At 42.9% G+C, this 23209-nt stretch overlaps 1 protein-coding gene and 1 long non-coding RNA gene across 2 annotated transcripts; one reads left to right on the forward strand and one right to left on the reverse strand.

Annotated features, from left to right (window-relative positions):
- Window positions 1–2262: 2262 nt before the first annotated feature.
- LOC306786771 lies at window positions 2263–23167 on the reverse strand. The gene is made up of 3 exons (XR_013772503.1): window positions 22937–23167; window positions 4572–4700; window positions 2263–3036 (listed from the first exon to the last, which is right to left on the reverse strand). It is a non-coding gene; the product is annotated as an uncharacterized lncRNA (long non-coding RNA).
- On the forward strand, window positions 5811–9050 carry kcnj4 (potassium inwardly rectifying channel subfamily J member 4; the record flags this gene model as incomplete). The annotated part of the gene is made up of 2 exons (XM_079281608.1): window positions 5811–5833; window positions 7306–9050. The coding sequence occupies 2 exons, from the start codon at window positions 5811–5813 to the stop codon at window positions 8927–8929; spliced, it is 1647 nt and encodes a 548-aa protein (XP_079137734.1). The 3' UTR covers window positions 8930–9050.
- Window positions 23168–23209: the final 42 nt, after the last annotated feature.

The following is a 23209-nucleotide window of genomic DNA, read 5'->3' on the forward strand; positions in this document are numbered from 1 at the left end:
TCATAACATATCGCTTTCTCTTTTTTTTCCCAACTGGACATGCTCAGAAATTCAAGAAATAAGTCAGATAAGTCCTTGAGAGTTGCAATTGCTTTATTCTCTCCCATTATGTGTGTGAAAGCCTAAAACGCTACTGAAATAGTCTAATTTCACTCTCACATGGCCCCTGTCATGTTTCTCGTCATGTCATCTTCAATAGCAGAACTCTAGCAGACTTCTTTCACAAGAGTCATTTCCTTCATGGTGTACGTGTTACCTTCAGAAGCTCCCTCCGTCCGTATGTTTTCTGTTTGCCTCACTGTTGCCGTTACAGTGCCGTGTGTCCGTCCGCCCCCTCGTTCCTCCTCTGTGAATGTCTCATACGGGCAGATGCACATCACCCACACCCCTATGGAGAGGGAGAGATTTTGAAAAGAGGTGCCCTATAATTTAGAAAGGGGAGGAAGGAGTGCACGAGGGAGGGAGCAATGAGGGGGCAAAAGGGGAGATGTGGGTGAGGGCCGGAGGGGATGGGGCGGTTTCCATAGAAACTGTTTTGCTCAATTCATATTTCATAATAGTCATGTGGATTATGGATGAAGGAATCCTCAATCAAACTAGAAAATGCCTCTTTTGGTCTCTCTGTTGAGAATAGTGAGACTGTGTCAATCTTCATTCGCCAGCAGAACGGCTGTGAGAGCACCAGAAGAGAACAACCCTCACCCTGTTAAAGGGGTTTTGAGGTTTGCTTACACGATGTATAAACACCTCTGATGGTAATAGAAAAGTAAAGAATTCACGTGTTAGTTTCAGAGCCAAAAAGCTGAAATTTACTCCCATACGGTCACGTAAGTACGGTATTGAGGTCAGGATTTTGAATTTCACCCAGGTGGCCTATGGGAGTTAAGGCCCTGTCCCTTCACTGGTACCCTTGATGCATGTCACTCCCATTTCTCTGACTCTCCTCACTTCCTGTCATCTCTCTGCTCTCCCTAAAGGCATAAAATGCAACCACTCAGCCCAACAGTGAATGCAGCTATAGTCTACAGACTCAGTCCTTCTCCATCATCAAGTTGAATGAGTTCATGCTATTTGACAGCTGAAACTCAACCGCTGTATTTCCAAGCCCCCGTATTCCTTTTGTCTCTCACCTGTTACCGTATCATCTCAGTTGTTCCTCGAAGAGAGTCGGCCTGGAAACCATGACTCAAACGAGCTCTCGCTCCCTTACATGGGCACTACAGGCAATATTCAACACCTACACATGCTGAGAGCGCACAGACAAAGTGGCAGCCCCCCCATGTAGTCTCCTCTCTTTTGCTCTCTTTGCCTTTAATTGATCCATTTCTCTTCTTTTTTTCCTGTCCTCCTTCATCCCTCCCTCCCTCCCTCCCTCCCTTCCAAACCCAGAGGGGAGATTGACACAGCATTTTCAGCCCGGGGTGTACGAGTACACAGAGAGCGCGGCACAGACGGGATTATTGTCAGCGCAGGAGGCAGCAGAGGACAATAGCGGATTCAATGAGGGATGCAACAGGGATGAAAGAATGAACAAGCGATGAAGAGGAAACTAAGAGAGAGAGAGAGAGAGTGAGAGAGAATCTCACAGACCACATCAATCTCAGGATGTGGGACCTTTTTGCCTTGGACATTGAAAGTGGGATTTTTGAGAAGTGAAGTACGAGACTCAAATTACAACCAAGTGACAGAACAGCAGGGTGAGTGTCATTTATGTTCAATTCGTATTTCAGTGTCAGGAGACGTGCACAATCATAACTTGCTGGATGAAGTTCTTTTTTATTGGTCACAACTTTGCACTCCAGATGACAGACATTAAGAGCAGTTCTAGTTTTACCTTCAGACAGTACACTCTGTAACAGTTATTATATATAAGCACTGTGTCAGACAGACTGAGGCTCAGGCATCATGGAAACTACTGTATTGTGTGTGTGTGTGTGTGTGTGGGGGGGGGGGTCACATGAACAGTCACTCTTCTCCATCCTTAAGTCTTCATACCTTGAGGAACTGGTGTGCACCTGTTGATTAACTTCAACGTTTTACTGCCTGGAGAACTCAGCTTGGTTTTCAAATTGTGGACAATTCTGTGGGTTAGTATTCATTTTGTGCATCTTAAAGTCAAAGTGGAGCGAAATCTCGGCTTCTGCAACCGTAAGAAAGGAATGGAAAGGTCATCACGAATGAGTAAAGGGAGCGAGGGAACACATGGTGTAAATGATGAGCTTGTGGCTTGGATCAATACAAAAATAAATGAAAATCACAATAAAAGCCTTAACAAAACCTTTAATTCACGAAAAAAAGCAAAGCATCCCGTACATAAGTCACAGGGGAACTTGGGCATAAAGTGATTTTTTTCAGTTAGAATAAAGATGGTTGAGGAGAACGTTATTTATTTATCTTGCATTAATCACGTGGCTCTGACCTAATCTTGTCTTTTATTCTGACAACCTCATGAAAACAGCATCGAGCACGACTGTTAAGATAAATAAATCGACTTAACCCCAAAAATTGACCAGCAGCAGCAGCACTGTGTACCTACAGGTAACAGGTAACAGGCTGACCAACTGTAGACAGTCAAAGGACGACTCGGTGTGCCGCTGCTGCTGATTAGCTGTAATTGTGGCAGCCTTTCTCTGTCTGTGTCCAGTAACCAAACGTTCAGGATCAGGGTCAGATCATTCAGCTCTGCAGATGGAAATGCAGACCGACGCTTCTGAGAAAGAAAGACTTTCACCTTTAAATTAAATGTAAATAAATGTTCCTTCACTGTGCTTACGTGTCATAAATGTTCCCTTTCAGTGGATCAATTACAGTTGCACATATTGTACCTGATCTATCACATGAACTTTGAAACACAATATGTTTTGCAAAGATTAAAAATGGACAACATGGGAAAAAGAGATATCTGAAATGAGGCCAGCACGGAGGTTGTCTGGGATGCGTTGTGGGAATCATTCTTCTCTGTGGGTTGGCTCGTGACGAGCAGAGGTGAAAGCATGGGTTCTGTATCGCTCAGTGTTCACGTCAGACGAGCCAGTTCTACAAAAGAAAATAAGAAGGACGTAAAGTGAACCTGCTCAGTAGAATTGATCGACTGACTCAAAACAGGCACACACAGTCCCACTTGGGTGGATTACATCACTAATGTTTTGCAAACGTGCTTCCATTGATGGACGGAATTTATATAACAAGATTATTTTGCCAGTAGTTGTAAACAATCATCTTGACAGTCAGATTCAGAAAAAACTAACATGTTAAGGTTACATAGATTGCCTTTGAATGCATTGGGTCATTTCGTACAAACCTTTCACAGACAGCGAGGCTGAATTGATCTTTTGTGTGACCAGTTACGACCAGCATATCATGAAAGACGACTCGGACCAATAGTTACTCCACTACAGCTGCCATATCTGCCCAGACCATAACGTTCAGGAATTCACAACAGAAGTGCAATTTATTTTTGTGGCAGCCGTAACAGTGCGTCTCATGAGGGGCGATTACCAAGTGGACACTGCATCTTAATCCCCCCCCCCCCTCCCCACCTAACCTTCTTTTCTTCGTCTTCCATCTCTTTTGGGATTAACAGTCATGAACTTTCCATGAAGTGACTCCACCTTTCTTATTTCAGCACGACAGATGATGAGTATTCATCTGTGAGTTCATGAGATGAGGGAGGAGTTAGTGACGCGGAGACACCGTGAAATACTTCCACGAGTGTAAACACTAATGAGTGTGGCTGCAAAGGTGGGACATGAGAAAGTGCATTTCATACAGAGACACAGAAACAGGACTGCAACTGACAATTGCTTCGTCAATCAACAGAAACATTTCTTAGTTTATGAAATAACAGAAAATGTGAAAGAAATATTTTTGTTCGAGTAACACTCCAAATTTGATTTTGGAAGAAGCAAGTCACTCAACACTCCAATAATCATATCACAATCCTGTATATTTGCTACATCTCACCATACTTTATCCTTCTATTCATTTCTACCGCTTTCTATATCCCTAGACTAGATTTACAATCAACAGTAATGATTACAGAGATGTAAACTGTGTAAAATGTTCTTCAGTTCTTTCTGTAATTAATGAACTGCTCTTGCCCTCAGTGTCCTTGGTCAAACCATTAGGAAGATAAATAGGATAGAGCAAAACATAAAAGCTTTTTGAGAATGCTGTTATGACCCAAGTCTTTGACCACAGATGTCTTTTATCCTCATCTTCATTGTCACTCAGTGATATGGATCAAAAAAACAAGTCTCCACTAAGAGTCACCTCTTGGCCCTCATTTAGAATCGACTAAAGTTCAACGTAGACGTTGCTGCACTTTCTCTCATCCCCTCTCTCCCTCCCTCTCTGACTCATGTTATAAGAGCACTTAAATACTCTATACTCGCCCCCTTTTCGCCACAATGTCCTCTGCTGACTCTCTCCACATGCTCTCGCCATCCCCCAAATGCCACATGGAGACGTGTTCCTATGGAAACCGGCTTCACTGGAAGTCCCACTTTTACCTGCATGGTGACCACTAACATGGTCTGTATTGTGTGTGTGTGTGTGTGTGTCTCGTATACCTGCACTCTGCCTCTCCCGGCCTCATTACAGGGTATCAAATCTTTTCACAGAGAGGGAGACACCACTGATGCTGGTTGCATTCTCCTTCAATAGATACAGCGTGGAGGTTGGGGGATATTATTTCACAGCTGCATCAGGAGACAGACCAAAAACCAAACATGAAAATACAATCCTGTACACGTATCAATGCAGATATGGATGTCATTGCAGAAAAGTAAAAGGTACAGATCCTCCTCGCTTCATGATGTTCAGTCATTTTACATTGAGCTTATTCGTTCCCTTAAAAATGCATTTAATACATAAAGAAAGAAACAGCTACCACTGCAGGCGTCAGCTTGGATTTACTATCTGCTTTACAGCACAGGCTTTATAAAGGAAAGATTACGTGACAGGATGTTCTTTGTATTTCTGGACAGACTTGACAGAATTGAGTATTTCTCAATATCATACTAATATCCCAGATTTATAGGAAATAAAATCCCATGTTAACAGCATCTAAATGAGTTTGAAGGTGATGCACATTTTGACTCTGAATCTCTAAACTAGATTGTTTTAAGATGTGTAGAGAAAGAAACAAATCTGCCAACAAGAGCATTTCAATAAATCCTTTCCTAGTAGATTGTTTATTGGTTTCTGTGTGTGTGTGTGTGTGTGTGTGTGTGTGTGTGTGTGTGTGTGTGTAAGAAGTGCACATATATAATATACTGCTTGAGATGCTTCCTTATGATGTAACCAAAATAAACACTTTGGTTTGTCTATAATTATGAATACCAGATGTGTCCATCATGTAGGTGAAATGTAAAACCGCCACTTACACCCACATACGACATTATAACTCTGCGGTCGCCGGTCCTCAAGACACTCTGCAGAATCTAATCATCCACATCTCTAGCTCACATGAAGCAGACTAGAAACACAGACCCACATTATATAAAGAGATGAAACCATGTAAGGTTATAGGTTTTCATAAAAGTTAACAAAGGTAATGTTTTGCAGTTATTAAAGTGTGCCTCCCACAGTCAAAAGCTTTCTGTACCTTCACGAGTTAAACCCCCATTTAATTAGATAATGGTGATTCTACATGAACCGATAGGCACTGATTCTGTTACTCCCTGTCTCTCTCCTGCAGTGGTCGTTTCAGAGGTACAAGCATCACCTCCATGGTGGTGACCTGACTTTTGGGAGCAGGACAGAGTCTGGCCTCCCCACCAGGACCCGTACCAGTGACCACTGGTGCCATGGGAACAAGTAGGTTCAACAGGTGAACGATTCAATCCTCAGCTGCCAATTGTGCTACTAATTCAATTCATGAAGTCCTTGTGAGTTTTCTATAAAGGCCTGAATCAGCTCTTGAATTCCAGCATTCCTCTGTTACTTTTCCTACGAAGATCACTGAAGTCAGTTGAACATCTGTCCCAAATGACAAAGAAATGCAACATAAGGGTGGCAAAGTGCCAATTCACAGCAGAGTGTGAATCTCGTGTTTAGTGTTACTGCACAATTTTTATATATTAGAATTATCCTGGAACTACTTTGTTTTAAACAGTGGCTCTGATTGGACGTGATGCCTTCATTTTATCTTTGTTATATGTATTAATCAATTTCATTTGTGTGGGAGTTACAGTTTCAAAGGGTGTCACAACTTCACAGAAACTATTTGTTCCTTTGGTAACGTTCTCTCAACACGGCCGGTAAGAATGGGCTCGCTAACTTGGTGATCTAGTCGGGGTGAGTCAGGCCCGGCTCAGGGATATTTACAGCAAGCACATCCTCAGAGAGGCCAAGGCCGTCCTACACTGTCCTGACCAGCTCCTGCCTTCAGCCAGCTGCAACAGATTGCCGGATAAGAGAAAAAGAAGACTGAAGGTTGTTGCATTGATGTTCAACAATACGCTGAACATTGAATAGTATGCACATTATTACCCTGCCACATTATTAGCCTGCCACATTACCATAGTTCATTTTATACCATCTCTGTCAGGGTTTGGGTGTCTCATAGTTTGGGTTTCCTTTTGTCTTACGGTTTTGTGCAGTTGTTCCAACTGTCTTATTGTCTTCTTTCTTTGTGGTGTTTTAAAGCCCACGTAAAATCTCCCTTCAATGAACAATAAAGATTGATTTCATGGAGGAAATGTATGCAAGACAAAAGCTCTCAAACATCTGATCTCTTCTTATAAGTGAGTTCATGAATGATTAAATGATGGCGTTGACATTCATCTACATATAACAGGTAACATATATGTTGGTTCATCTCAAAACGGGTTGTCTGACTGACACTGACTCAGATATAATCCTGTAAATCTGTGATGACCGGCAATCCTTCTCACGTAGCTAAACTGAACTCACCTTCCCAGCTGCATGGTAATCCTCCATGCAAAGGAGAGAGACAGGTTAGGTTGATCGATACACTCAGGTGACCGGGAGTTTGGTCGATTTGAGTAGATTGGGATTGGGAATTAAATATATCTTTTATGACTGTGTTCATTGAGGAGTTTCCCCCTGAACTGTGGGAAGGTTTCCTATATACTGCTGCTGACCCTTGTGTCCCTGATGAGTCAGGTATTATCTTCTTGTCGCTGTCTGAGAGGGTGCATTGTGTCTTTGTGTGCTTTAAATGGTACACTAGGAAGTACACAGGGATCAGTGAGATTACTAGCTATCAATTGAAACATTTTGTGCACACTACAATTTGAATGATACAGACACTAACTTTCCTCTCTGTTGGCCCGACAGGTACGACATTGTGTCAGACGTTTTACCGGAGGAGGCACGCCAGAAGATCTCCAGCTCAGGACTCCATAACGGCCACAGTTCCCTCAACAAACGACTGCACTCGCCCTGCCACGCAGAGGCAGAAGACAGTAGGAGGAGGTCGGGAGCCTCCGCTGCCGTGCACAGCACAAGGGGACGAGCAGGGATGAACAACTACAACGGGAAGATTCTGACAAGGGGCTCCAGCCAAGTACGGAGCCGGTTTGTAAAGAAGAATGGACAATGTAATGTTCTGTTCACCAACATGGATGAAAAGAGGCAGCGCTACCTAGCTGACATCTTCACCACCTGCGTGGACATCCGCTGGAGATACCTGCTGCTTATGTTCTGCGCCAGCTTCCTGGTCTCGTGGCTTTTCTTCGGCATCATCTTCTACAGCGTCTCCCTGGTGCATGGGGACTTTGACGAACAACCGCCTGGAAAGGGCGATGGGCTGGCGGTGGCGGGGCTGCACGGGCCCACCTCTGGACACACATCTGGAGGGCCGACACAAAGGATGCCCTGCATACTCCATGTCCGCGGCTTTGTCGGGGCGCTCCTGTTCTCCATGGAGACCCAGACCACCATTGGTTACGGCTGGCGCTGCGTTACCGAGGAGTGTCCTCTCACTGTGATTACAGTGGTGGTCCAGTCCATTGTGGGCTGCATCATTGACTCTTTCATGATTGGCACCATCATGGCCAAGATGGCGCGGCCCAAGAAGAGGAACCAGACCCTTGTGTTCTCCAAGAATGCGGTCATCGCCCTGCGCGATGGCAAGCTGTGCCTCATGTGGAGGGTAGGCAACCTGCGGAAGAGCCACATCGTGGAGGCTCATGTCCGTGCCCAGCTCATACGTTCTTACGTCACAGCTGAGGGAGAGTTCATCCCCTTGGAGCAGATGGACCTCAATGTGGGCTACGATGAGGGCACGGACAGACTGTTTCTAGTATCCCCGCTGGTTATAATCCACGAGATAAATAAAGACAGCCCCTTGTACACTCTAAGCCGAGCTGATCTGGAGGCAGATGACTTTGAGATTGTCGTGATCTTGGAGGGGATGGTGGAGGCCACGGCCATGACCACCCAGTTCCGTAGCTCCTACCTTGCCAGAGAGGTCTTCTGGGGTCACAGGTTTGAGTCTGTGATCTTTGAGGACCAGGACCGCTACAAGGTAGACTACGCTCGCTTCCACAAGACCTACGAAGTGCTCTCAACGCCCCACCTTAGCGCCAAAGAGCTCAACCAGGTCGCCAGCCGGGCCTCTTCTGCCGCTTCTCCCGTCCCGGTCTACAGATCCACCCAAGACTTGATTCCCAGATCGCTGAGCGCCTTTTGTTACGAGAACGAAGTGGCGCTGAGCTGCGGGGAGGACGAGGATGACATCTTCGACTCCCAGATTGTAGAGAAGGAGAAGGCGGAGGAGAGTAGGACATCAGTGTCTGTGGACTTCCAAAATATGTTCCAGGAAACAACGACCATGACATCAGGCAGTCACAGCGTCATGTGTGTTCTGGACATGGACAACAACCAGATGGAGTTTGACATCCTACAGACTGCCATCCCTCTTGATCCAGTGTCCTATAAGAGTGAGCAAGACATCTAAAGATCATCTTGTGTCCCTCTTATATTTCACCCACAAATCCTTTCAACTTCTTCTACAGTGAGTTGGACCTGAGTAGGGTATGCTTCGTGAAATTTGTATTTTTGCCCTTTTGCCTTGTCTGTGTTGTTTCACATTTATGTTTGTTTGTTTTTTCTGCTCAATGAGATTAGAAATGACGAAACAGAGCACATATTACTAAATAACTTTGGGCACATGCAACTGCACTCCTCGAAGAGCCATAATGATCAACCAGCCCGATTCTGCAGGAGGACAAAGGATCTCTGACAAAGCACAGACGGACTTTTATAAGATTTCCCAACCAAAGGAAAGCACAATGGCGGTAAAAGAAACTTAAGTCGTGTTAAACTTAAGTCGTGTTCAGTCGTGTTTTGTACATTGGCACAGTTCGAGATTCTACTTCATTTAAGAATTTCATTTTTTTGTGAATGTAAACAAGAGATTTGATGAAAGCAATAGCAGTTTGCAGGTGATTCTTTTCATTATCAAATAGGAATGAGCTCAAGACTTAAATGGTGACTTTTTAAGATGAACTGTTTCTTTTTGCACAGTTGTGAGACTACCTGTTTTGTTAAATCTAACTAAAGGAGCAGTATTTTTCTGAATTTGATTAAGACTCCTTCGGACAATGTCTTTTTTTTTTTTAAATGTCTTGATTTATTGCGATTTAGGAAGACAGCACTGCATTTAAAAGTCGTGTTTGTGCTGCTGTTGTTCACCAAAGGTTCTGGAGTACAGGGGAGCAAAACACAGAGCGCCTCCGATTTATCACTTGGAAACTGGGTGCATGCGGCCTAAAGTGTACCCATTGTCTTTGATAGCAGAAAGGTGTAAAGCCACTATGAAGCACAACAGGAAACAAAGGGATGAAGGATGAGGAGTACAGTGTCTTGGGGCAGTGGAGATACAGTCAAGTATATGTCAGGTAAATTGCAGTGAAGTAAACAGTATTTACATTTAATAAAACAGATGCCCTCATTTTTGCGGGAGCAGGTTCAGCATACAAGGAGAAGCAGGTGGTACCTATAATATAACATCATTTTACTGACAGTATAATCAAATGTGGCCCTTTCGTCCATCTGGTAGTTCAAACTGAAGTGAAACCAACAAACGTTTAACTTCTGTTAGACTATTAAATATGAAAGCACTGGCGTCTTTAGATAGAGTGGCGCAGCTAACAGTCGGCCTGCTGCACCGGATGACACTGCAACTCTTATTGTTGACTTTTATTGTATTTGTTGCTGGTTTTATTGCTTTAAGTGTTTTCAATCAATCAATATGGCCGTGAGAGACTGACTGCAGTAAGAAGTTTTCATTGCCATACTTGCTAAACACCTAGGAACACATTAATAACATTCACTGCCAGCCAAAAAAAAAAAGACCATATTACATTTAAAGTTTTCTCTGAAGCAATGTATTCATAAATGTGATAGAAATAACAGTTCTAAGTACTTTTAAGTAACATAGATAACTCTAAGGAGGCACCTGTGACAGACAGCTGAACTGTATAAATATGTCCAAACTTTAAAGTTTATTTTTGAAGCTCCTTGAAAACTTGGTTTTGAATCTTAAGCATTTCTTGAAATGTCTGCATGCCCTGTGCACAGGTGCTGGCTCACTGCTACATGTTTTATTGAGACACCTAAAGGAGCCGTCGTTAGGGTCATTAGTTCCACCTGTGTGATTCCTGTTGTGACAAGGACCTATGGCTCAGATCCTAATTAGTGCTTCATTAGACGCAGCTGTTAAAACGTATGTCGACAGCTTCAGAATTAAAAGTAACGAATATACAGAGCAGTATGTTTAATTGACCTAATCCCGAAATAAAAAGGTACACTACAGCTGACTGTCTTTCTTACTTTTATTATCTAATTTGAGGTTATTCATAATGAAATTATCATAAAATTGCTTGGAATCAACCCAACATAATAAAATACAATACTCAAAACGTTTTGACTGCCGGTGTATAACGGCCTTTTTGTAATGTTGGTTTTGGATTGTATAAGTCGTTCATATTTCAACATGGGAACAGAAAGGGAGCCAACTTAAGTGCAGGAAAACACCCACTGTAAATGCCATGTTGTGTAGCAGAGAGATTATTTTGCTATCTTTGCTTGCTGCTTCGTATAATTCTAGTGATAAAGACGCACGAAGCAAACTGCTGTCCTAACTGAAATAAGATGAGAAGAAAAACAAACTCACGTACAAAGCACTTTATTCTTCCTTGTATACCTTTTGATGTCGCAAATAAATATGTATATAATTCTGTTCGTTTCTCCGTTTTGGAAACCTGGTTTAAAGATACATAAAATGCATGCAATGCAAAAAATAAAACATTTTTCTTCTCTAAAGCAGCCACTAGATGCCTCTGCAGCCATTTCTATTGTAGACAAGTTCAGCAGAATACACTGAACCACGTGTTCCCTCGAGCGGTGAACCATGGAAGCAGCATAGGAGTTCAAACCTGCATCATGAAGTCTGCACTCAAGAATGTTTCTAAAATAAACCACATTAAGATGACAGCTAATACCCCATAGAACACATGGATTCGTTTTGAGCTGTTGTGTGTGTTGGTATGAAAGCTGAAGAACATTGTGAATGAGGAGGAAGGGCTGACTGCTTTCACTGGGAGGCATCGCAGTGGCTGCGGTATCTCACGAGACACACCATAATGGCGCCCTGATGAATTCTCAACAAACACTGCAGATGGCTGATGCTGAACTGATCTGACTTATATTTCTAAAAGTGTCTCGGAATTGAGTAAAACACCACACCTGGTGCCAATTAGCCAATCAGCTAATCGTGTATAGCTAGAAGAACAGGTGTGCTCCACCTACTTTTAGAAAAATTATATTTTCTATAAATTATTGCATTTGATTCTAGCGAGGTGCTGCCTTTCTATTTAAAAAAAGAAATTCCAAGCTCCACATCCCTGGAAGAAGCAATGGGGTGCACATCTAAATGAATGGAGCCTTTTTAGTGGATTTTCTGCAAAATCTTCAAAACTGTCCAGATCTGATGACTTTATGATTCACTGGCCATCAAGGCTGTGATTTGCAAAATGAATGTGGCGAACAGTTTGTGCAGTGGAGGTCTGTGACCCCCTGCTGGCCGGTTTCAGTAACAAGGTCAGAATTTCTTTGTAGCTTTTTTAGATGATTTAAAACAGCAGAAAATCTAACAGGACACAAGCAAACAACAGTATGTGGGTATGAAATCTATGGAATTATTTTTGTATTTCAAATCAGAGGGGATTGTATGATGAGAATATTTTAAAGTTAGGATTTGTGGACATTTAGTTTCACGAGAAGCAGCTGTGGACATTGTCGACGTATCTGCACGGTTGAGATGTTGTGGACTTACAGATTCTCGCTCCGTTTCTAAACTTGAGTTACTTTGAGCAGAAGAAGCAAAGGAAGAAAGGGAAAAATTTGAGAGTGACACCGAAGACACCAAAACCTCCGAACTTTAGACTTGTTGACAGGTAGATCAGAAGCATCCATGGGGGGGATTTGGCGCGTGTGCAGTAATTCCACTGCAAATCTCAGGTGCTGCTTGAAATAAAGACTCCTATGGAATTTCACAGAGGGTTCAGTGAGGCTTACCGTCATTGCAGACAGAACCAGGCTCAGTGCAGCTTGTATGAAATGTGCTTCGGGGTGCATCAACATGCGGAGCAGCTCAGTGCATGTCCTGACCTCTGACATTGTGAGGATATCAGCACTGCATTTTGACAAAAAGCTCTCATAGCTGTGTTTGCTGTTCGCTGGGGTACTTTCCCGACATCAACATGCAAAGTATCTCCATTTTCCCCCATAATTAAATCATTTCTGTCCAGATTTTAATCAAGTTAAAACTCCCCAATTTCAGGCAAACAAGAGACTTCCCCTTTCAGGTTTGTCCTGTCTTGATCTTCCTTTAATTACACATCCTCCATCCCTGTCTTGTCAGCTCCTCGCTGTTCCCATGCCCACACATTGGACCTCTGAACCTGAGGAGAACTGGAGAGGCACTTCTGTCGGTGGAGGAAAAAGATGAAAAGAGGGAAATGAGGAGGAAGGGGCAAGCTGCTCAGTGACCGCAGGCCTCGAGGCTATCGGCTTTTCATTAGCCGGTAAGTGAGTGAGTGAATGACTGTGATCGGTGGAATGGTAAAATAGGAGAAGCCATGCTGGGCCACGTCGGCTATTAGGGTGATTTGGGGGCTCCCACTGACTCCCATTGTGCATTGTCTCCGAAGTGAGCAACCGAGGCTCAACAGTGAGCCTTTGTGTGGGGCATTTAACTGCCTGTTAGCATGCTAATTATGGGATGTGTGTGTGTGTGACAGTGTGCGTCCACCATCTTCTCGACCTTTCCATCCCTCCGTCTCTCTCCCGGGATTTAAACTCCTCCAATTCCTCTTCCCATGTCACATCTTCTTTCCCTAAGGCATTAGTGCACCACTGAGTTCTGTGTTACTGTTTTACCACTTTTTTCAAGCTTGGTCCTTTTGTGTCCATTTTCTTCACTTCTGTCGTTATTTCTAAATCTGTGTGCTCCCAGTGTCTTATTTCTTATTTTTTTTATTAATCAGCTGCCTCTCATTCTGCTACGCTTGAATCCGCTTCGCTCGCACTCCGACATTTAAACAAACCTCTCTCACAGTCAGGGCGGGACATTGTCCTCACATTTAGCTGTGGAAAAACCCCATTTCAGACATGCCCTTCTTTCATAAGTGACAACTTGTCCTGCAAACTTTTCGGGCCATCTGTGCTTCGTTCTCACCTGTCTGACCCGTCGCTGCATCAGGGGTGTACGATTACAGATTCCAAAAATATTTTTGGGCCAAAGAGAGCCGTCCTAGAAGGGAGAAGAACGAGCCCGGCAACGTGCTTTCCAAGAGTTTGACACAACGACATGAAAACCTGTCAAACACGTTACAATGAATCCAAGAGGGTGTCAACAGTTTGGACCCTCCCTACAACGACTATGTTGTCCAAGAGGACACGTCTTTATCCAAACAACAGGCTAACTCAGTAGCTTTTGCTTGTCTCGAAGCAAAAGACACATATTCAGTGGATTAGAGATCTTATGCAGTTTCTCCACCTAGAAAAGACAAAGATGCTCGTAGAGGCTCAACTGACAGGTTCTCATATAGACGGACTAAAACTGCACTCCGTCCTACAGGTCTAGATGTGGATGATCTCCTGTTGGACTGTATAGGCTCCATTAAGCCTGCACTTATCATTTGGATAGATGTTTCAATATTGTTGTTATTATTCTTTAAAGATGACGTCATGATTTGTAATGCTCTATGAAAAGATACACTTTGTTTTTCCTCTTTCTTTGTTTGTCTGTTGTCTGAAATATCACTGCTTATGCAATGTTTTTGTGCAATATCTTGTGTTATAAACAATGGGAATTATTATTTTCTTTGGCCAAAGAATTAAAACTAAGATGAGAAGAAATACAATAACACACACACACACACACACACACACGCGCGCACACACACACACACACACACACACACACACACACACACACACACACACACACACACACACACACACACACACACACACACACACACACACACACACACACACACACACACACACAGAATATAAAGGTTAGGGTCAGCCTCGGTGCTGCATACTTGCAATAAAAGTAAAACATGTAAAGATAAATTCATGCCAGAATACATTCATTATCTCATTTTTTTATGATCAACCTTTAAAATGTTTTACTTTTGCTTTAAAAAATCACGAGAGGCAACAACATTCCACAACCTGGCAAACACAAACTCTGCATGTCCCGTCATCCAGACATCCATTCGAACTGAATCCCATCAAGTCTCCATCTCTCCTCCATTAAATATCAATGCATATCCACATCCCATTCAGATGAATGGGAAACCAATCAAACCAAACCAATCAATGCGCTCTGATGTCACTTGATGTCGCTTAAATTGAATTATTGTAACTGATCAGGACGAAATACAATTGAACAGACACAACACTGAACGGTAACAAGTGTCTCTCGCTGACCACAACAATGGCGGCTTTGTTTGTTGGGCCTGACAACTTGAACCCTTACACTGATGTTATTTCTGATCTAAGCTCTCGTCTAGGCTGAATGTGAGTAACAGGGTTACAGGTGCTGAAAATTAAAAAAAAGCTCCATCGCTCAAGCAGTAAAGTCGTCCTGCAGTTTTTTTTGTATTTACGTATTTATGTATATATTTGCTGTCTATCCACGCAAATTCATGCACGATGTATCATGAACTTAAAAGAGCATTTGTTCACATTGTTCGCTTCCTCAGATTAACTGCAATTGAATTGTCTAATCACACTTCATCAATTTGTATGGCCGTTTGTCAGGAACTTTTTCAATGTATGATCTCTGTAAATCATCTGGTGATATTGCACGAGGTGATTTGTCGTGTTTATTACAAGCACACTCTTTGAACTGAGTCAATCAGCTTCACATTTTGTACCCTCTTCCTAAACAGATGTGGTTCGTTCTTGTGTTTGTTGTCCTCACATGCACACCTTGTCAGAGATTAATGTTCATTCTTGTCTGCTTTAATGGACAATACACTTTTTTATTTGTCTCGTGTTGTCTCTTGATTTGTTGCCCACATGATGTTTGATCTCTCCGTATGGGAACGACTTTTTTCAGCGTGCACCGAAAGGCACTGCATGCGCATGTCTGTGTGTGTGTGTGTGTGTGACTGTGTGTATGTGTTTGCCTGTCAACTGTTGGGTACGCAGATGCCTTCCTGCAAGTAGTGCCTGCGTCTGCCTGTATATTGCAGTTATGTGTGTGTGAGAGCAGCTGTGGGCCCTGTGTTTGAACTCTAGCTCACATGGGCAGAGCGAGGGAAGGCCGCAGGGTGAGAAGGCAATGGGAGAGGGGACTGATGTCCGACAAACTCGCCATCTCCCTCTCCCCTTTCATCTCCCTCTCCCAGGACCGAACAACGGACTCTTTCATTCAGGCATCTTTGCGGCCAGCCGCCCCCAGACCCTCGAGGCCCCCACCCGTTCACGCTGCTTAATTCAATGTTCCGAGAAAAACTCATGATTGGAAAGTGACTCTGTTATCCGCCTCCTTTTTCCATATCTCCTCCGAAGAAGCATCAGCCCTCTTCCTGTTCTCAGTCCCCCCCCTCCGCTCGCATCAAAACAGCTTCTGTCCTGTAAACACAAAGGAAGTAAAACCCAGGTCAGTCCACTCTCAGAGCTGGACAACACGCTGACGGTGAAGGGCACCCCCAGCGAGCATTCAACGATTGGTACAATTAAGATGGCAGAGCATTCCATCATGAAAGTGATGTTACATTCCCGATTGTAGTGCTCCGAATGCAATTTTGGTCCCTTTCTAAGGACCAGCATTCACTCATCCTGATGCACGACATCAGTTTATCTATCAATTGACGGTTTCGAATGACTCAGAGCAGCTCTTCATCTGCACAATGACATAATTGAGCGACACAAATGACCTACTTCAGCTCCTTCGGTGCAACATCAACTGGAAAGTGAATTCATTCTAAAAACAACAATGATTATATCGACAATAAATAGACACAATATATGTAGACATGTGTAGACAAAGTAACAATGCTGTCCGAGAAACAAAAGTACAAAGCATGTCAAAATACTCACAGCACGTACTGTAGCGACTATATTGCACAATATGTCTTTTTCAAAACTACCCACAATCAACACAGCAGATACAAGTCATGAGCCATCATCAGGACCAAAGCTGGCGTTACGTTACAGTACAGTCACTCAGCAGACGCTTTCATCCGACAATTCAGATTCTATGTCATTCATCCACCGTGTCTTCGCTCAAGGACACATCAACATGCGACGAGCGGGGATGAAATCTCCGACCCTCTGATCGAAGGACGGCCCTGCTCTCCACTCAGCCACAGTCGCCTGTTGACTGCTCCGAGAAAGTTCTTTCGTGAAGAAAATCTTTCCACTTTATTCGGTACAGCTAGCTGAAATAAATGCAGACTAAAGGTCCTGCAATGAATTCTACTTTCATAAAGGTTATAATGTTTTGTTGTTGTAGTTGAAACAGTTTACTGGAGCTGATTATTCGACTTTAAGGTCATTTTGGAGGCTGATAAGAGTTTATTTGCCCACCTAATTGATTTAAAATGAGGGTGAACTGATCTGATCCAGGCAGTCCTTCTGCAACCGTTAAATACTAGCCTCCGGTTGAAAACTTTGGTGAAAGAAGTATTCACATCAACAACTAGTTGTAGCAATACTACACGACAGATGTGCTCGATTACAACTGCACGTCCTGCCTTCAAAAAGTGTTAAATAAAGTATTGGAACTAAAAATACTCATCTTGCAATGTTATTGTATTCTGTTTTATAATTGGTTTATTAATAGTGATGCATTATAATGTGGAAGCTGCATTTAATGTTGAGTTACAGTTTGAATTACAACTGTATTTGCTGTCAGGTAGTTTATAGGAATGCATCATGTTTTATAAAATGATCAGGTATCAGGAATAGGTATTAGTTGTTTGGCAAACAAGGCTCCTGTGAGTGGTATATCATATTGCATTATTATTATCACGCATGCATTCATTTATAACAATGCATCAGATTTTATAAGCACAATGTTTCGTATGATCGTTCCTAGCAAAGCCAGTTCAAAGCACAACAATTCCCTCTTAAACGTAGGAAATAAGTAAGAAATATATCGAGATGTTTTCAAGTGAATGTAAAATGTAACTTTCCACCACTGTTTGCAAGTATCTGAAATGCATATTTTTGTTCTCAGCCAGCAGGACGTCAAGCTAAATTAGATATTTAATGAGAATTTTGTTTTGTGTCCCGGGGGGAGATTCATTCAAATCTGACATTTTTAGAGAGGCACATCAATGCTGTGCGATGACGTCCCAAACAGCAACCAGGCAGACAGACAGCAGCAGTAGCATCCTAACAAAGGACCCCCTTGTTCCCAGCTGAATTCTTGAACATCATTTTCTGCATTTTCCTGCAAATGACTCAATCTCCACGTCCCTCGCCTCTCATTCCGCGCAATTATCATTTATCAAGCATGTCCCCTCATCTTACAGAGAACGGTTGTTTGGGGGGTTTTCAAATCTTGCCATGAAATCTGTTTACATGTGTCGGGATGTGTCACATACACGTGAAGAGAGGTGGATTTAAGAGAATAACGTGGCTGATGTTGTTGCACCGAGAGGGAGACGGGAGAGAGTTGTGAGGGACACAAGGCAACATTGAGGATTCTCTTGTTCTGCCTCAATCGCCCCCTTTTTTCTCTTTCCCCTCTTGTTGCCGTCACAGCTGCAGCAGGGCTCCGCGACCGCACAGCTCTAAGGGCTGGTCCTATTTTGATGCAAAAGGGCGTGATGCTTGTCAGTGTGTTAATGGCTGCTCAGTGCATCTGTGGCTAAGTATAAAAAAGTTAGCGATGTAAGGCTGAATTGATGGCTCTAAAGGTCAAAAGGCCGTGTGTCCCGACATTAACACCTGGCCAACTATGAAAGTAAAAACTTTTCATTCATGTCATACTCTATAATGGTCATCCACACATCTGAACAGCACCACCACTGTTCTATCATGGACATTTTGTTATGCTTGAACTTCAACTTAACGCAACTAAGATGCATGAAACCTTTTCATTTCATTCGCAAGGGGTGATGCACTGTGCAATCTGATGTAAGTCACTTACACATTACTTCAATTACATCGAAGCCAAACATCGACAAGTCAGTCAGATGATCACAGCAGCGCTTTGAGCTAAATGCTAACGTCATTATGCTAACATGTTGACAGTGCTAACATGCTGACGTTTAGCAGGCATAATGTCGACCATGTTCGCCGTCTTAGTTCAGCGTGTTAGCGTGGCGATGTTGACAAGTCCAGCTGAGGCTGATTCGTTTTGCAGGCATTTAGTTATAAACCAAAGTTTGGGGCAAATTGCAAATGTGACTAGAAGTTGGTGCTGGGTGAAAAATCAGGGCATCACCAAAGTGACGACAATTCTTCCTGAGCAGTAAAAGTCCGACAGTCATTCGGACCGCTGAGCATCATTGATATCTGTCCCAAATTCCATGGCAATGCATCCAATGGTTGTCGAGATATTTTGGTAAAATACAAAAATGTCAACCTGTTGCTGGGCCTAAAGGAAAGGTTGAGTAACACTCTGGAGACCATGATTGTCTCTTATTAAAAAAAACTAAGGGCAATCAATCTGACAGAAGAAATGATTTAGTCTGGACCAAAGTTGTGGAAAACCAGCATGCAGCCATTTTGAATGGCTAAAAAAACACTGCATTACTCCCAAAAAAAACAATAAATTAGCTCGCATTCACTTAAAATGTACCTTTCTGCAAAACTGAAGAAATACAAACATGCATCAAAACACTGCAACTCTAAACGCAGTATGATGAGCAATAAATGAGCACAAAACCAACTGCCTGCTGAGAGTGAAGGCAAGGTCTCAAATGCGAGGGATGAGTACAGCATACCAGCAGAGATCAGCAACAGGTAACTAAACTCTCCCTCTGCGTCTCACCTGGGACCCTTACCCCAATACCCCTTCCCCACACACCCCACCTCAACCCCCGTGTATCAATGTCCTTTAGATGTTCCCCCTCACACAATTGAAGTAACTAGAGTATTTCCTTTGGCTGGCCAGTGGAGATATGGAGCAGAACACACAATGGGCTATTCATTAGCAACACACACACACACACACACATCTTACCCCCATTCATCCCCACCCGACCAGCACCAGTAGCAGCACCGTCCGTCACACACATTACCAACCATGTCCCTCTGTAACATACATGCATGCATACACATGCAGGCATTCAACAACGCATACATTATGCACACACACACACACACACACACACACACACACACACACACACACACACACACACACACACACACACACACACACACACACAATCTCACAAAACCATACAAAAGCCTATGCAAATACGTTCACATACACAGATATAGCACACACATCCCAACTCACTCCCCAGCTGCAGTGGAAGCTCTTCCAAGTTCTTGCCACACACACACACACACACACACTCACACACTCACACACACACACACACACACACACACACACACACACACACACACACACACACACACACACACACAGTTTTCTACCCCTCCTCCCTAACCAGTAACTCAGAGAAAAGACAAGGCGAAAACAATATAACAGTAACTCTGGTGTGAGCACAAAGGCAGGATTCACAGACGTTCGAGAGGGGGACCTATTTAAAAGTAACACAGCTGCATGAATTTATTAAGACAGATGGACAGAGCGACAAGCTCAGGAAGGTCTTGTGAAAGGCTACATTTTTTATTATTATTACCCGTTAGCAGGATCCGTGACATTTTAATTGGGGATGTAACTAATATTTATGACGATTAGAGAATAATCTATAAAGGCTAGACGCTCAGTTACTTTCAGTAGATGCCTTTTTATTTGAGTATCGGCCTCTAAAACAGAGAGATGGTCTGAAGAAGACGACTCCGAATCCCTACCAGCTCCAGCTGTGTCATTCTATGTCCGACCCTGACCTCTGACCTCTCTGTAGGGCAGGGAAATGAGTCTGCAGTATCTTATTATTACTGCTATTATTCCAGAGGAACTCAAGCTTATATGCTGCTTTTATTTCAAACTATAAGACAGAGTTGTAATAACTTAATAACTGCCCACCGGATCCCTCCGCAAGCTTGACTGATTCACTTCAACCAGCAAATTCGGACACACCTGCTCTGACCTGCACAGGTGCATGCAGGGAGGGAGAGAGAGAGAGAGAGAGAGAGAGAGAGAGAGAGAGAGTCACAGAGGAGTGGAAGCAGAGTATGTTTCTGAGCAAGAGAGGGATATAAACAGATTTCAGAGGATACAGACTTTTCACAACACCGCACGAACGTCATTCCCCGGTCAGTTGAGCAGATCGCTGCCTCTTGTGAGTGAGCAGGAATGTGTTTGTGTGAAAAGGGCAAAAAGGGCGATGGCGGCTTCTAGCTGAAGAACGCCGTCTCTTGTTTCATAACACACAACATAACACAAGTTTCGGATTTGGATTGTAGATTCCACGCATAGTGGGATCGCTACTTTTGTTCTTCTTAACTTAAAAAACATCATACCAGCAACATAACTAGATACAATATACAAAAAAAACGTTGTGTAGTTCAAAGGAAACAAGTAACATGCATAAGTGTTGTTCGATTTGATCCTTTTCAGATTCCATTTGAATGTAAATAAATCACAACAAATAAATAAGAAATATTCGACTTTTCTTGTGTTTTTATCCGGCCGGAACTAATTCATTATATGCTCCAGTTCCAGTGTGCCAGTTTGTTAAATTCTAACAAATTTGTACATTTATTGTATATTTGTGTTTTGTAGATGTTTAGAGTGACATCACCTGGCACCAAAGCTCAGCCAATAGCGGACAGTCAGGCAGAAGCTGTCTTCCACCAGCAGATGACTGCGCTCACACGGGTTTGGATTCAAATTTAGAGCTCCATATTCACTTTTTAAAATTTTAATTGTTTTGAAGTCAGACTTTGTAAAGTCAGGTCGATTCTGGCCCGGGGTGATGCGGGTGTAGACTCCCAGGCCAAAGGTCAAAGGACCGAGTGGCCCGGGTTAGGCCCCTGCTGACCTTTAACTGTCACCCTCCATGTGCTGTGTGTGAGTGTGTGTTTGCTTCACAACAAACTACATCATCTCTGTCACATGACAGGTTAGGTTTGTCAAATGTTCACTGATAGCTTCTTCTCTGGGCTCTCTTGTTTATGTTGTTGTAAAATAATTCAGTCCATCATAATTATCTTCTCATTTTTCTTCGATGCAGCAAAGTATTTACTTTAAAAACAAAAACTCTGTTTAATGTGCAATGAGTCCCAATAGTTGCATGTGTGTGTGCACAGTGAAACCAAATGAAGAATCAATGCATTATTGTTACTTTTAAACGTACATTTTGTGTGATCATTATTCTTCATCAACCTAATAAGTTTATTCATGTCAATAATTGAGTTCAAGTTCAATCATTGACTGCTTATTATTCCTTCAGGTCGCAGGCCTGGTTTCATTTCACCGAGACAAATTTCATTTAGGTTTTGTTTAGTATTTTAAATATTTCATTTTATTGTAATTATTCAAAAGTGTAAAACAAAGTGTACTTTTTACAACAAGGAGTATCAACCAGAATACGTGACAGAAGAAATAACGATCTGAAATAACAGACGCATTCACAATGTTTTGGCTCATGAGGATTTCATAAGCATGTTTCTATTTGGCAGCCTTTAAAAAAAAAGTTAAACAATTTGTAGCGCTCGTGCATTATCAGTAGCATTATCATATAATTACACTTTGTTTTTGAAACATTTCATCAATCTTTATTTGCTAAATTAAATGTCTCTCATTCTGAGCAAAGTCAGCAGACTGTCCAGTCATCCATCATTTTATTTATCAGGTTATTTAGGAACTCATCAAGCAAGAATAGATGTTTCTTCTCTTTTCTCAGGCCTGTAGCTTGAGGTTCTCACTGATAAGTCTTACAAATACCAAGAGGTTCGTTAGACAACAGGCTATTGTTGAAGCATTTCAATACGACCCGGTCCCTGCCTAATGTAATATTGTGGCCATAGAAGCGTGTATTCATTGACATTTTTTGTCCAAACGGCATCAATTCAGGTAGCAGTGTATACATGTTGGGCCTGTTCACATCTGTCCATCTTCATTATTTGCGCACAAACACACACACACACACACACACACACACACACACACACACACACACACACACACACACACACACACACACACACACACACACACACACACACACACACACACACACACACACACACACACACACACACACACACACACACACACACACACACACACACACACACACACACACACACACACACACACACTCCAAAAACCAGCACTCACGTCAGACCGAGGCCGGGCCGCAAATCCTCCGCTGCGCAGCGGGAGAGAAATCCCCAGAGTGGCTGTCTGAAGATCCCCGGTTTAAAGCTCCAGGAGCTGGACAGTCCCGCCACAGCTCACCCGGGGCTGAGTCGCCGCTCCTGGAGCATTTTTGTCTGTATGTCAGAGTTTGTTGAGACGCGGACAAAGAGTGGCGGTAGAAGGGAAAGACACAAGCTATTCCCTTCTCTTCTTTTCTTTTTTCACATGCACAAAACTGCTTTTTGTTCCCCA

Source organism: Melanostigma gelatinosum (assembly GCF_949748355.1).
Source record: "Melanostigma gelatinosum genome assembly, chromosome: 13".
NCBI classification, from domain to species: domain Eukaryota; kingdom Metazoa; phylum Chordata; class Actinopteri; order Perciformes; family Zoarcidae; genus Melanostigma; species Melanostigma gelatinosum.